The 13,138-nt window shown below is 46.5% G+C and overlaps 2 protein-coding genes across 2 annotated transcripts; one reads left to right on the top strand and one right to left on the bottom strand.

Annotated features, from left to right (window-relative positions):
* The first annotated feature begins 1,438 nt into the window (after nt 1–1,438).
* Nucleotides 1,439–5,877, top strand: LOC125746323 (uncharacterized). The gene is made up of 11 exons (XM_049020200.1): nt 1,439–1,678; nt 2,110–2,451; nt 2,968–3,273; nt 3,592–3,624; nt 4,224–4,256; nt 4,361–4,390; nt 4,557–4,664; nt 5,036–5,060; nt 5,158–5,201; nt 5,300–5,337; nt 5,553–5,877. The coding sequence occupies exons 1-11, from the start codon at nt 1,594–1,596 to the stop codon at nt 5,799–5,801; spliced, it is 1,293 nt and encodes a 430-aa protein (XP_048876157.1). The 5' UTR covers nt 1,439–1,593; the 3' UTR covers nt 5,802–5,877.
* Nucleotides 5,878–7,519: 1,642 nt separating this feature from the next.
* Nucleotides 7,520–13,036, bottom strand: LOC125746324 (coxsackievirus and adenovirus receptor homolog). The gene is made up of 8 exons (XM_049020201.1): nt 12,852–13,036; nt 10,096–10,157; nt 9,490–9,659; nt 8,898–9,102; nt 8,527–8,679; nt 8,268–8,390; nt 8,014–8,155; nt 7,520–7,921 (listed from the first exon to the last, which is right to left on the bottom strand). Exons 1-8 carry the CDS (start codon nt 12,884–12,886, stop codon nt 7,654–7,656), a joined length of 1,158 nt encoding a protein of 385 aa, XP_048876158.1. The 5' UTR covers nt 12,887–13,036; the 3' UTR covers nt 7,520–7,653.
* Nucleotides 13,037–13,138: the final 102 nt, after the last annotated feature.

Here is a 13,138-nt window from a genome sequence, read left to right as displayed (position 1 = left end):
CGCACACTGATGGGTTTTCTAGAAGCTGAAGCAATTACAGAAGCTTCAGATGAAACGATAGAAATGAAGGATAAAGCAGCTAGTTGGTCAAAAAAATTTTTTTATTGGGAACATGTGGCTACAGACTAACGCGGGATGAATTTACGTAGCTTTCAGATCTGATGGTGGTAATTGGCAGTCGGGCTGCTAGCCAATGATTCTGCGTCACAAAACTGGGAGACGAATCATTGGTCATACAGCATAAAAAACACCAAGATCTGAGCTTCCATTGGCTCATTGCTGCAGTGAACTGTTGCGAGACAAAGATGGAAATGGGTAAATTCATCTGTGTCGTCCTCCTGTATGCAAAGATAAAATAATCAGAATATTTTAATGTTTGATATAAAATTGAAATGTCTGGGTTAAGGCTCTTTTTAACCCACATTCAAAGATTCTTTGAAAAATATGTATTCAAACTATAATTAACCCGTTCGAATTTCACTTTAGCCTTTAAGCGCATCAGACCGTTGATTTATTTTTTTTGGCTCTAAGGGGTCTGGGAGGGAAAATATTTTTTGAAATAGTTTTGCGATTCCTTGCAATAAACACGAAAATATATTTACAAACATCGAAAGACATTACAGTACTGGAAATCTGCACGTGAAGGTTTAGAAAGTAATTTGCTTTACTGCAGTGCTACAGTTATGGTTCAAACTCAAACCCCCTATCTGGAGTATTTCAGTACAGGCCGACATACAAGTGGGTTCGGGTTTAAACCTTAACTATGACACCGCGGTAAAGTTCACTGCCTTGTCTTACTGGAACAACTGTCTTGTTTACAGTCACTGGCCGTGAACTGCCAGAGTGCCACTATTAATAAATATGTATAAATCACACATATGAAAGTTATATGGTTTGCATTGTCCTCCATAGTTTAATGTGTAAAGTGCACTTAACTGGACATGGCTGTTTCATTTAGGTTTATACTTAGTCCAGTAATTCTGTTTTGTGCTTTAACTGGACACAGTACATTCACTATTAGTAACACAAAACAATTGCGAAGGATTGCAAAAAGTATCACAGATATTCAAATATATCTGACCGAACTGCGTAACATTTGAAATTCCTTCGAACTTGGTTTTTGAAAAAAGTGATTGTCCAAGTCTTTCTTCACACAATTTGCAAAAAATCTTCCGGCCATTTGCTGCTGAGATCATTAAAATTTTAATGTTCTGCAGTTTTAGGTTTGGCCCTTTTTTTGTCCAGCTGTGTATGTCAGTCTCTTTGTCCCGCCCACTCCCCACCCACTCTCCGCCCACTCCCCACCCACTCTCCGCCCACTCCCCACCCACTCTCCACCCACTCCCCACCCACTCTCCGCCCACATCCTGCCCACCTTCCGCTCACAAACCCCCTTCACCTTCATCTGGCTTCAGCCCAGTACAGCAACAGGGTCTGTAAGGCAGAGGAGCCCCCAGCCTCCTTGCTGCCCCCCTGGTGTCCCGGCTTTGCATAGTAGACCATATACACATCTGATCTGAACAATTTTCACTCTTGTTCACTTATGCTTGTGGGTATTGTGACTCAGGTCAGGTCTTCAGGATACGACAAAACATGCAGCAGAAGATGCATGAACCAGTCAGAGGAACATCACTGACCATCCGCATCAGGATCCATTGCATTTACTCCATTCTTCTTGGTGAGTACGCGTTAAGGTCATTGGTCATTTAATCTGTTATGTGATCACGACTTTAATCACAGATATTTCTCATCATAGCTACATATTGTGCTGATGACTATACTAAGGACTATATTAATGCCAGGAGTTGACAATGACTAGATGACATATAGTCATAATAGTCTTAATGACCATGAAAGATGACTATACTAAATACCATTCTAGGTACGATATGCAGGACCACCATGCTAAGTGCCATACTATGGAACAGAGGTAGATACTAAGGACAATCCTGATGACTATACTAAGTACTATATTAAGGATCACCCTAATAACTATACTAAGTACTATGATGACCATACTAAGGATTTCATGGCAGATGCCGAATGCTGCATGATGGTTCTGTAATGTACATGTTGTGTGATGCAGTTTTCATGTTGTACTTCCACCAGCTGTTCTTTGGACACCTTGGACCACTGGCTCACAGACAGGCCGGTTCCCGAAACCCACCATGGAGGTGGAGCCAAAGATTGTGTCCTGGACCCAGTTGGCCACTGTGCGCTGTTCTGCTCAGAAAGGATATCGTTGTAACTTCTACACCAACGAGAGTCATGTGCCCTTTAAGACGGTTCAGTTCAAGAGTTTGTCTGGGATCTGTCAGGCTCAGGTGATGTGGAATGAGGTGTCCATGAGTTCTCATAATGTGGTCATTGTCAGCTGTGATGTGGAGGTGAACGTAGAAAGTGGAATTCCCCGCTCCCCCCGCAGTGATGGTCAGATCTTCCAGGTCATTGGTAAGTAGTCAGTACTGATCCTCCTCTTAGATGCTGAGCTGGTAACAATTTACTTAAAGCACCCATGTATAATGCATTATAGATGCCTTTAAAAATGTGTTATAATGGTCAGCAAAAGTCATTATACTGCACTATGAAGGTATTTATAGTGCATTATAGATGAGAGCTTCATAGTGCATTCATGTTGCATAATACACATGGCTATAATGTGTTATGCCTTTTTATACATAGTAATAGCTGTATTTATACTACTTTATGAATGCATTATAATGCGTTATGAATGTTTCCATAATGCATTGGACATGGCTGCTTTAAGTAAAGTGTTACCCCTGACACTTTAGTGAGAGCAGCATGATTCTCCTCTTGTGATTTTAAGGATAAGAAATAGCCTGTGTTGGTTTTTGTACATTAATGAGCTCCCCTTCATGCTCAGTCCCGAAGAGCTTAAGCATAATTAAGAGCTGCAATTAATGACATCCAAATTTTGGACATAAATGATCTCCTCTGACTATGCAGACCTGACAAGCGAACTCCATGTGGATTCGATGCGGGATGCACGGCTGGGAGATGTCGCCAGGCTTCGTTGCACGGCCAAGCAAGGGACACGCTGCCAGTTCATCGCCGGCGTGGGGGAGGCCGTCCTGGACACAGTGTTATTCAGACATGGTGTCTGTCAGCTGTCTGTGCCCGGCCGGGAGCTGCTGCGGCACAGCCAGGGCGGGATAGGTCCGGTGCCGGTCCGCTGTGTGGTGGAGTTGGAGCTGCGGGACGGTGCTCTTCGCACCTCTAAGCCGAGTGCGGCCATCACCATCGAGGTGCACGGTGAGTGCTTTCGGTGCATGAACGCTGAGTTTAACAGGGCAGGTTTGGGGGTCAGATAGGTGTTCATCTGGTATTCAACCAAATATCCGTAACTTTCTGGAGAACAGAAGAAATTTGTTTATTTTTTGTTGTGTTGCTGTCAATTTGCATTTGTCTTAATGATAAATAGGTTTTTCTCTTAAGCAAATACAGACTTACTCCCCAGATAAACAGACGCCAACATTTTCTTTAACTGCCTAAATCTTTTGGACGGCACTGTCTCTTATAATATCCCTGTGTCATGATCTTTATCAAACTGTACTTTATACTTTACTGCAGACTTTGAAGAGTATACAACTCAGTTCACGGCAAGTAAGTTTCCTTTTTATTTGAATTTAATATTATATTAGCATTTAATTTATCCTCGATGCCCTGGTGAGAGTCACTGGTGAGGGTCACTGGTGAGCGTCACTGGTGAGCGTCACTGGTGAGGGTCACTGCGAGTTTGAGAGCAGTCCATCACAGGGCAGATACACACCGCAGGCGATTTAGGAACACCAGAGTCTATGTCTAAGTCACAATAGGGTAACACAGTCTGCTGAAGTTGTGCTTCTGCAAGTGAAGGTCCTTTCTGCAGACTTGAGACGTACAGTAATACCTTTTTTGATGAGCGGTGGTTTCCTTCGTGCTGTTGTCTTGTTTAGTCTTCTTACAGTGGAGACATGAACAGGGACTTTGGCAAGAATGAGAAATTTCTGCAGGGCACTTGCTCTATTTGTTTCATAGAATTATGTAAATGTAAAATGTTAATAAAGAACATTCATGCAGCTGAATGAAGAGCGGATCACATATTTCAGCCCATTTATGTTGAAATCCAGATAATTCCAAATGCGTAACCCGCTCTTTCTCGCAGCTGTAAGCTGGGAATGGTGCATTATATGAAAAATGAATTGAACTGAATGTTTCTGCAGGCTTGAAATATGATGCAACTGAAGCCAGCACTTGTGAGCATTTCTCTGAATTGAACTAACTTTTTCATTGTTTAAGTTATTCAATTATTTATAAAAATGCATGTATCACATTGCTTAACTTTGTTAATTCTGTCCAGTTTCCGATACAGTGAGCGTCACAGCACCAGGTACTGCTCTGCTTTCCCGTGTTTCTGTGTGTGATGCTGCCAGAGCGACAGGCAGCAGTCACTCCGCTGACAGGCATCAGTCACTCCGCTGACAGGCATCAGTCACTCCGCTGACAGGCAGGGTAACTCCACAGCTCTTTGTTAATGGCTGAATGGTGTTTTCCAGCAATAACTGTGGATTCTCCGAAGGGCGTCCACATGCTGCTCTGGTCAGTGATTGGGGGTCTCTCTGCACTATTCCTGATGGGAGTCCTGATCACGCTCCTCACACTCAGTGAGTTCCCAGCTCCTTATATATTGCTGAACCAGGCATGTACAGTATTTGAGGGATTTGTTCTAACCCCAGTGATTAAGGGTTCATTGCTGTGGCTCTTGCTCCGAATGTTAATGGGAAATTACTTTCTAAAGCTCAACACGAGAGGGCAGGTGCTGCCCATGCCATCCAGTCCTTGTTTATTTGTATCTTTCAGAATGAAAAAGCCTGGTGTAGTAAATGCTCTCTCCTTTAGGAAAAATGCTCCGTGTGATTCTGTGAGGGAATCAGTGCAGAGAGAAGCAGAAACGCAGCGTTTTGATGTTTATTCGTACAGCTGCTGAAGTGGTTCGATGCTGTGGCACGATGGTAATTTTTGTGATTTTTTTCAGAGCAAAACTTCAGCTGTTGTAAGAGGTAAGCTGTCCTGCTGATGTTATTTTGTGTAGTTCTTGTTGTTTCATTGTATCGAGAGATGTGTTGATATACAAACCTTGAGTTTATGTCTGGTTAGGAATCCACAGCAAGTCCCTGATGCAGCAGACGCTTCTGCAGCCGGTACATCTCAGCTCATTCTGTGATGGTTCTTAACCTTTGATGTTTTACCACAGTTACTGTTATCCACATAACTGAACGTGCCATTTTCTCTTTTCCAGATTCCCATATGACTGGATCTGACCTGCAAAATTACAGGGTAGTTATAAAAAATTATTTACGAATGTGTATGCAAAGTGACTGTATGTGACTGTATGGGAACCTGCATTCATACACAGAAGGATTATAGTGTAGGGATCATCAGAACTGACTCTGCTGTGCTGCGCTGTGCTCTGCTGTGCTGTGCTGCCTCACCTGTTTCCAGGCCAGTTGTCTTGTGGTCCTTTAGTACAGGGCTAAATTCTTCTCTTTCAGGGTTCATCTCCACGGCTGGTGCAGGACCTAGAAAGCGACGTTTGCTATGCTTCAGTACTGCATCCCAATAGCTCACATTTCCCGCCTTCTGAACGTGTCACCATGGAGACGCAAGATGTCACAACATGTTTATATGCCACTGTGAACAAACCAAGCAGGTGTACACCTGTATACAGCACCGTGAGGGAACAAGGCGGAATGAAGAGCACTGGGATGTCAGGGAACCTCGGCAGTAGAGGTGTAGTGTGATTGTTATTGTGACATTTTGTAAACAGGCCTTCGCCTATATGGACACACATCAGTTTACTCAGCCTCATTAGCAGTCGGGGGGGGGGGGGGGGTGTCCCTTTTCACACTCACTGGCTGGTCCCTAAGGCCGGGGGCCTTGTCTTACACACTCTTCTAGCTGTACACTTTGCTGTCCCTGTTTGTAGTTTCTGGGCATCGGCCATCGCCGTTTGATCAGGGGGCACGAAAGGGCAAGTAAAAGGAAATGAGGAGAAATACCTCTGTATGCATCCCATGACATTACTGTTATCCATCCATCCATCCATCCATCCATCCATCCATCCATCCATCCATCCATCCATCCATCCATCCATCCATCCATCCATTTTCCAAACCGCTTATCCTACTGGGTCGCGGGGGGTCCGCAGCCTATCCCGGAAGCAATGGGCACGAGGCAGGGAACAACCCAGGATGGGGGGCCAGCCCATCGCAACATTACTGTTATATACACTGCTTTTAGTATTTTGTTGCTCTCCTCATGAAGCAGGCGTGAGCTACTTAGCAGCCAGACGCCCTGTGCTATTGAAATGTGTTTCATAAAAATGAACTGGTGGCCCTCTGCTGATCTGGGGGGGGGGGGGGGGGGCACCAGGACCAGCCCTGCTTCACACTATATTTTTATAGTTTATTAAATATCTATTAAATTCTGTTAAATCTCCTACTTCCTCTCATCCTGTTTGCACCCAGTCGCACAATAAACAGCAATCTGTCAAAATGACCATGTGGTTTAAATGCTCTTCTTCGATGTCATCCTCTATAACCTTAGATTTTCATGATCTTCAGATAGAGATAAGAGAGTGATTCAGAGATAAGACAATGGGGGTTGATTTTAGGGTGATACATTCTCATAACTGCATTGCTAAGATGTCCCATGACTAGGGCTCCCATCATCCAAGCAGAATCTCTGCTCTACTTTAGCTTCATCAATGTGGTAGAGGCAGGCTGGATAATGGCCAAATGAATGGAGAACTTTCGTCAGTGTTTTCGGAGTATGAGAAAGCATCAGGGTGGGCTGGATGGAGACGGACAGCAATGGACTAACTTCAAATAGTCCATCGTCTGTTTAAGCCCCTAGCTGAATAAATAGGAAGCAGGCAAAGTACAATAAAGTTTGAAGTTTGAATAGAGGAGAGGTATAGGAAGCCTGCTGTGCTTCACGCATTAATGCAGTACGCCCCCACAGCTGTACCAAAATGGCGGCTCTCGTGTCTCTGAGCACCTCAGGTTTATGCGGCAGCCTGATCACTATAATGAGAGTGCAGCAGATGGTGGTGCGGGTTCACAGGTCCGAGGAACCGTGGGGGGAGACTTCCTGCAGGTGCAGCTGTGGTCTGAGGGGCTGCCGGCAGGGTGTGTCGCTGCTTATAGCCACCCGGGGCTGTCGGCTGCGATCTGTCGCCTTGCCTGACCACAGGGGCGGCGCTAGGGGCTAAATGCGAGCCCAAAACGCAGGCTGAGAATGAGATCCCCCGCATGCCGTACTCGCCCTGTGTATCTATGTGTGTGTACGTGACCTACCAGTGTGAACGTGATCAGTACAGCGACGACAGATTCTCACGGACCCCACAAGCACAGGGCATGAAAAACGTACTGAATGCCCTTTAATAGCCATCGGATCCACATCCATGTGCACTGTCGTGTGGGGGGGGGGTCCAGATCCAAGCAAATTGGGGCCGTAGTCGTGGCAGAAAAGAGGCCCCCTTCTGTCAGTTTTATTTAAAAAAATTAGGGGAAAACACAAACCGGGACACATTTACAGCACTGACATGACATGACTGGCGTGTGACGTTCTTCCTGGATTTGCGGCAGTCCGTCACACAGCATAGCTGCCTCTGCTCTCCAGTCGAGCCCCCAGCAGCCAGGAGTCTGGCGATTTGCGGCCGGTGCTGAAGGATCCTGCTATCGAGCCAGACGCCAGGGACCGGGTGATGGACGGGTTCTTGAACGAGCTGTGCGCCCAGTCTGATCGTCGGCCAGAGGCCCAGCTTGGGGGCCGGCTCGGGGGGCGGCTCAGGGCCCGGCTCGGGGGCCGGCTCAGGGCCCGGCTCGGGGGCCGGCTCAGGGGGCTGGGGACGTCCAACCTAGTGGGTAGGAAGAGGGTTGACTCCATCTTTAGTTTTGGTATCGGTTTTACTCTTATGTGTGTGTATGTGTGCGATCTTCGGCGCCGCACCTGATATCGTTGGCCAGATCTTCCTTCTCGGACTGTCGCTTGTCCCAGAGGCAGAACAGGAACCAAATAAAGAGGAGCAGCAGGACCACCAGCAGAAGACCACCCACAAAGGTGCCCACAATCACACCTGCCCTGTTAGGGGCTGCAGAGGTCAAAAGGTCACCTGGGGTCATGGCTTTACAGATCCAACTGAGTCTGTGTGCATCTCTTATCTGTACCCCCAAGCCCCCCGGAAATGAGTCTGTCATGCTTACGCTTGATGGCCTGCAGCCGGAAGCGGCATCGCTCGATCCCCACGGCATTACGCACTTCACACACGTACATGCCCTGCGTACTTTCTGAGTGGTTGGTGATGAACAGCTCACCCGTGACTGAGTCTGAGCCCAGGAATAAGAGCCGCAATCACAATCAAATGCGGCTCCTTGTCATCCAGGACTAGGAGCCTCCGATTATGGTTTAGTGGACTAACAATCCCAAGTGCAACAATCATAGTATCAGGTGTGGGCCACTCACTCTGTGTGACGTTGGAAGGAAGAACCTCCTCGCTACCCTTCCGCCAGAAGTAGATGAGTGGTGTCGAGCCCTCCGAGGATTTGCATTGCAAGGAAAGAGCGCCCCCTACCTTCTCACTCCCCAACAGCTTACACTTGGGTTCAGAGGGACGTACTGAAACACAGGCAAAGAAGGCCAGTGATGAACCTCACCTGCAGTGGGACGAGTATGTGTTCAAACTGCAGCATTATATAGACACAGGTCAGAATATAAGATAGGACTGAGAAAACAGATTTATTGTAAAAATGGGAATTTGACTTTCGTGTGATAAACTCTGTTCTGACAGGCTTTGAAATGTCAGACTGAGAGAGCTTTCTGGAAGGTTGCCTCACCGAGCACGACCAGCGTGACCTTCCGCGTATCCGCACCTGGGCCCTTCTTCACTTTGCACTGGTAGGTCCCGGCGTTGCTGCCAGCCAGTGAGGAGATCTTGATGGAGGCATCTCCCTGGGACGGGTCGGTGGCGGCGAAGTCCACTCCCTCCGCCAGGGCGCCGGTGCTGTGATCGTACTTCGTCCCTCCCATGAAGGACAGGATCTGTGACACAGACAGCTGGGGTCTGTTACAGCCCCACACTGCGCAGTGCAGACAGCTGGCTACACCTCCCCTGGTACTGCTTTCTGTCTGGAGTTCGGTATTCAAATTCAGAGTGTGCCCCCCCCCCCAAAAAAGGAAGCACATTTATGCATTTATATTGCACAGATAAATGATAAATCAAATGCATCTATATTACTATACATAAGTGTCAACAAGACATATATTAACCCTGGTCATTTATGTTTTGCCTTATATGTTTCAAAGGGATTCCATACTGCAAAGAATGTCCTTCTAGAGCCTTTGAATGTGTGTCTTTTTGTCTCCTGCTTAATTTTGGAATGTTTTTTATATGCCCCCCCCGCCAGTGCCCCCGCGGAAGCCTCTCACCAGCTGGTCCTTCTGCGTTATGTCCGGGCTGACCATCGTCCACTCGATGTCCAGATCTCCAACGTCCGAAGGTCCTGTGCTGTACTCGCAGCCCAGGATCACACTCTCTCCCAGGGCTTTTTGGATGGTTTGAGGCCCAGTGGATGTCACTTGCAAGGCAACAGTGCCACCTATAGGTGAATGTAGAAGAGCGCATTCTGGAATGTCATTGGCCATGAAGAGGAGGGTGTGATGTCAGTGTGTCAGGAGGACCTCATGCCCTTCAAACCCCCTTCGCAGTGCCTCACAGTGAATGTGCCTTCTGCACCTGTATGGATACTTTTCCACTGCACCATGTACCAAACTTTTGCTACTTCAAAACAGGCCAGCTTGCAAAAACATCTCAAATCGTGAGGACAATTTGTCTTCAAGAGGACAAATTGACTTTACTGTTATTCACAGAAGGATCTTAATGGAAGCCACACATCAGACAGCTGATAAAGGCTTTTTGAACATGCCTTGGCCTAACGACAGCAAGCATGGGTTCGATCAGATGTACATGGTGCCTTTCACAACACAGTTGTGTTTAACAGACACTTAATTGGAGTGTATGGTAATGCAACATACCGGCATGCAAGTAAAACATCAGGACACAGCAGAGGGCAGGACCTGGGCGAATGTGGCAGCTCCTGTAACAGATGGGAGACAGGCATGCAGTGGCAGGTCACGAGACGTACGTTTGTACCATGGGTACAGATAAGGAAAGGTCCTCAGAGGTTCGCACTCTGGTTAAGACCGGATCCAGACAGTGTGAGTATCAGAACTGGTTCCTAGGGAACTGTAGGGACAGCTGAGGGACACTGGCACAGACTGGGTGCCATATAAGGGAGTGGGTGCCATATAAGGGAGTAGGTGCCATATAAGGGAGTGGGTGCCATATAAGGGAGCCCTCACCCAGGAATTCACCTTTACCTTATTGTCCTGCACTTAGCCAAACACACTGTACTGTATATACAGACATTAATTCATCAAAAGGCAGGTTCTCTCCTCCATATACCTCAGTCCAGCATGGGGACACTCAGGTAACATTACTCTTACAGTGTGCATACAGTGTGGATAAGATAGTACTCTAACAGACTGCATACAGTGGGGATAAGATACTATTCTTACAGTGTGGACATAGTATGGACAAGACAATACTCTTACAATTGAGACACAGTATAGATGAGATATTATTCTTACAGTGTGGATAAGTTACTACTCTAACACTGTGGGCACAGTGTTGATACGATACTATTCTTACAGTATGGATACAGTATGGATATTTCCTTACTGTGTGGTTTTTAGGTTTGACTCCTACCTGGCTCAAAATCCTTAAATGCCATGCTGCAATAATGGCTAGTGATTAGCAGTGTGTTGCTGCAATAATGGCTAGTGGTTAGCAGTGTGTTGCTGCAATAATGGCTAGTGGTTAGCAGTGTGTTGCTGCAATAATGGTTAGTGGTTAGCAGTGTGTTGCTGCAATAATGGTTAGTGGTTAGCAGTGTGTTGCTGCAATAATGGCTAGTGGTTAGCAGTGTGTTTCTGCAATAATGGTTAGTGGTTAGGAGTGTGTTGCTGCAATAATGGCTAGTGGTTAGCAGTGTGTAGCTGCAATAATGGTTAGTGGTTAGCAGTGTGTTGCTGCAATAATGGCTAGTGGTTAGCAGTGTGTTGCTGCAATAATGGCTAGTGGTTAGCAGTGTGTTGCTGCAATAATGGTTAGTGGTTAGCAGTGTGTTGCTGCAATAATGGTTAGTGGTTAGCAGTGTGTTGCTGCAATAATGGCTAGTGGTTAGCAGTGTGTTTCTGCAATAATGGTTAGTGGTTAGGAGTGTGTTGCTGCAATAATGGCTAGTGGTTAGCAGTGTGTAGCTGGTTAGCATAGCTGCCTTCCAAGTTGATTCCTGGCTACCACAAAGTTTTGGAGGTCGTGTGTGATCCAGTATGTTAGGTCTCTGTGCCTGTGATTGGTAGGTTGCTAGTTCAAGTCCCATGTTTAGCAGAATAGTTTAATCTTTCTTGGGCCCTCAACCCTCAAAAAATGCTCCCGGGTGCTGGATGGATAGCTGACCCTGCGATCTGTCCACAAGGTTCTCTCTCACCTCATGTGTGTCTTAAGAACCTTATTCTATCAAGCTTCTGGCTCCCCTCAATCAGCACTGGCCTTGGCTAAGGCTGCTGCTGGACAAAAAGCTCCCCCGGAAGAACAGGCAGTGAGACTCTCTTGCATTCCTCTCCCCCAATCCCAAGGACTTGCACCCTCCCCCCATCCAACGCCTTCGCTGCTTCATACCCCCAGCGTGAACAGGCGGGTCTGTGACCAGCGCCTCCATGGCTGCAGGACCGGATGGCTGTTTGTCTATGCTGGACTACCTCCACCTCCCCATTCCCTCACCTGTTGCGAGTCGTGTCTTTTCATGTTGTACGGTGTAGTGATCATGTGCTTATGTTGCTGAGGTGTTTTCTCCTCCTCTCTCCTCATGTCATCCTGTTTCTCTTTTTCTCTCCTCCCCTGTCTCCCGGCCGGTCTACCCCCTACTGTGATGTTGTATATGTAAGGTCGGGCGATGGCCTGCTTTTCGCTGGTACTTGTGACTAGTGACATGGTATATTGCAACAGCAATAAAGGGTTTGAATCAAAAAAAAAAAAAAAAGAAGGACATGCACAAAGCTCACACACTCCAGTGCACCTCCTCTCATACTCATTCAAATGGCAAATAAAGTGTCATTTCATTTCAAAGCAGCCCATACGTCTGGAGAGCAGACTCCTCCCACAGCAGGCCCACGGCTTCAAACCACTCGGAACAGGTACAGCTTCCCAGACCAAAGCACAGTGGTCTCTAGGGAACTGGCATAGTTTGCCAAACTGGTTTTTCCTGTTCACCTGGGCTACAGTATCACGGGGCGACTTTCTAAGAAAACATTGTTTGCATTCCAACTACTTTCCAATAGGTTGTTTAACACGGATTTCACAGTATCGACAGCGTCAGGAGATAAACAATATTTTAAAAGTAAGAACATAATGAACAAATGAACCAATGGATTTAAACTGAGCAATCAAACTGCATCTTTTCCAGTGCGAACAGAGCTACAGAGTTATGGCTGTTACACTGCATGTTCACTGTTGTAGAAAGTATTAATACTGAGAAAGAGAATTTTCAGCAAGTTTTAAAATCAGTTGTAGGCCCACTTTTGCTGTCCAGACGACAAACAGCACTCACAGATCACCGGGTAAAAAATCCTTCCGCTGTGGGCTGGGAGCAGCCTGCTCTCTTCCAAGAAATAATCTCCAAAGCAGTTGTCCAGATTTAAACCAGAGCACAGCATGAAATTAAACTTACCTGGTAACTGGGAAACCTGCTGTAAACCTGGACATTTTAAATGAAATCCCTGAGGTTAATCTGAAACATGGGATATATTTGAGAAAAACCTCTCTTCTTCAGGCATACTCTCTTTCCGTCACACACACACAGTCTCTCTCTCTCTCTCTCTCTCTTGCTGCCCCACCCACTCATTCTCTTCACCCTACGATGTAAATGAAAGTAAGAGGCAGGACACCAAACATAACAGAAACAGAGTCACTGCCCTCAGCTTTTGTGGATGAAACACGCTCAGGCTCAGGGATCAG

Source organism: Brienomyrus brachyistius, chromosome 7 (assembly GCF_023856365.1).
Source record: "Brienomyrus brachyistius isolate T26 chromosome 7, BBRACH_0.4, whole genome shotgun sequence".
NCBI lineage: Eukaryota > Metazoa > Chordata > Actinopteri > Osteoglossiformes > Mormyridae > Brienomyrus > Brienomyrus brachyistius.
This window is presented reverse-complemented; position numbering and strand designations above follow the sequence as displayed.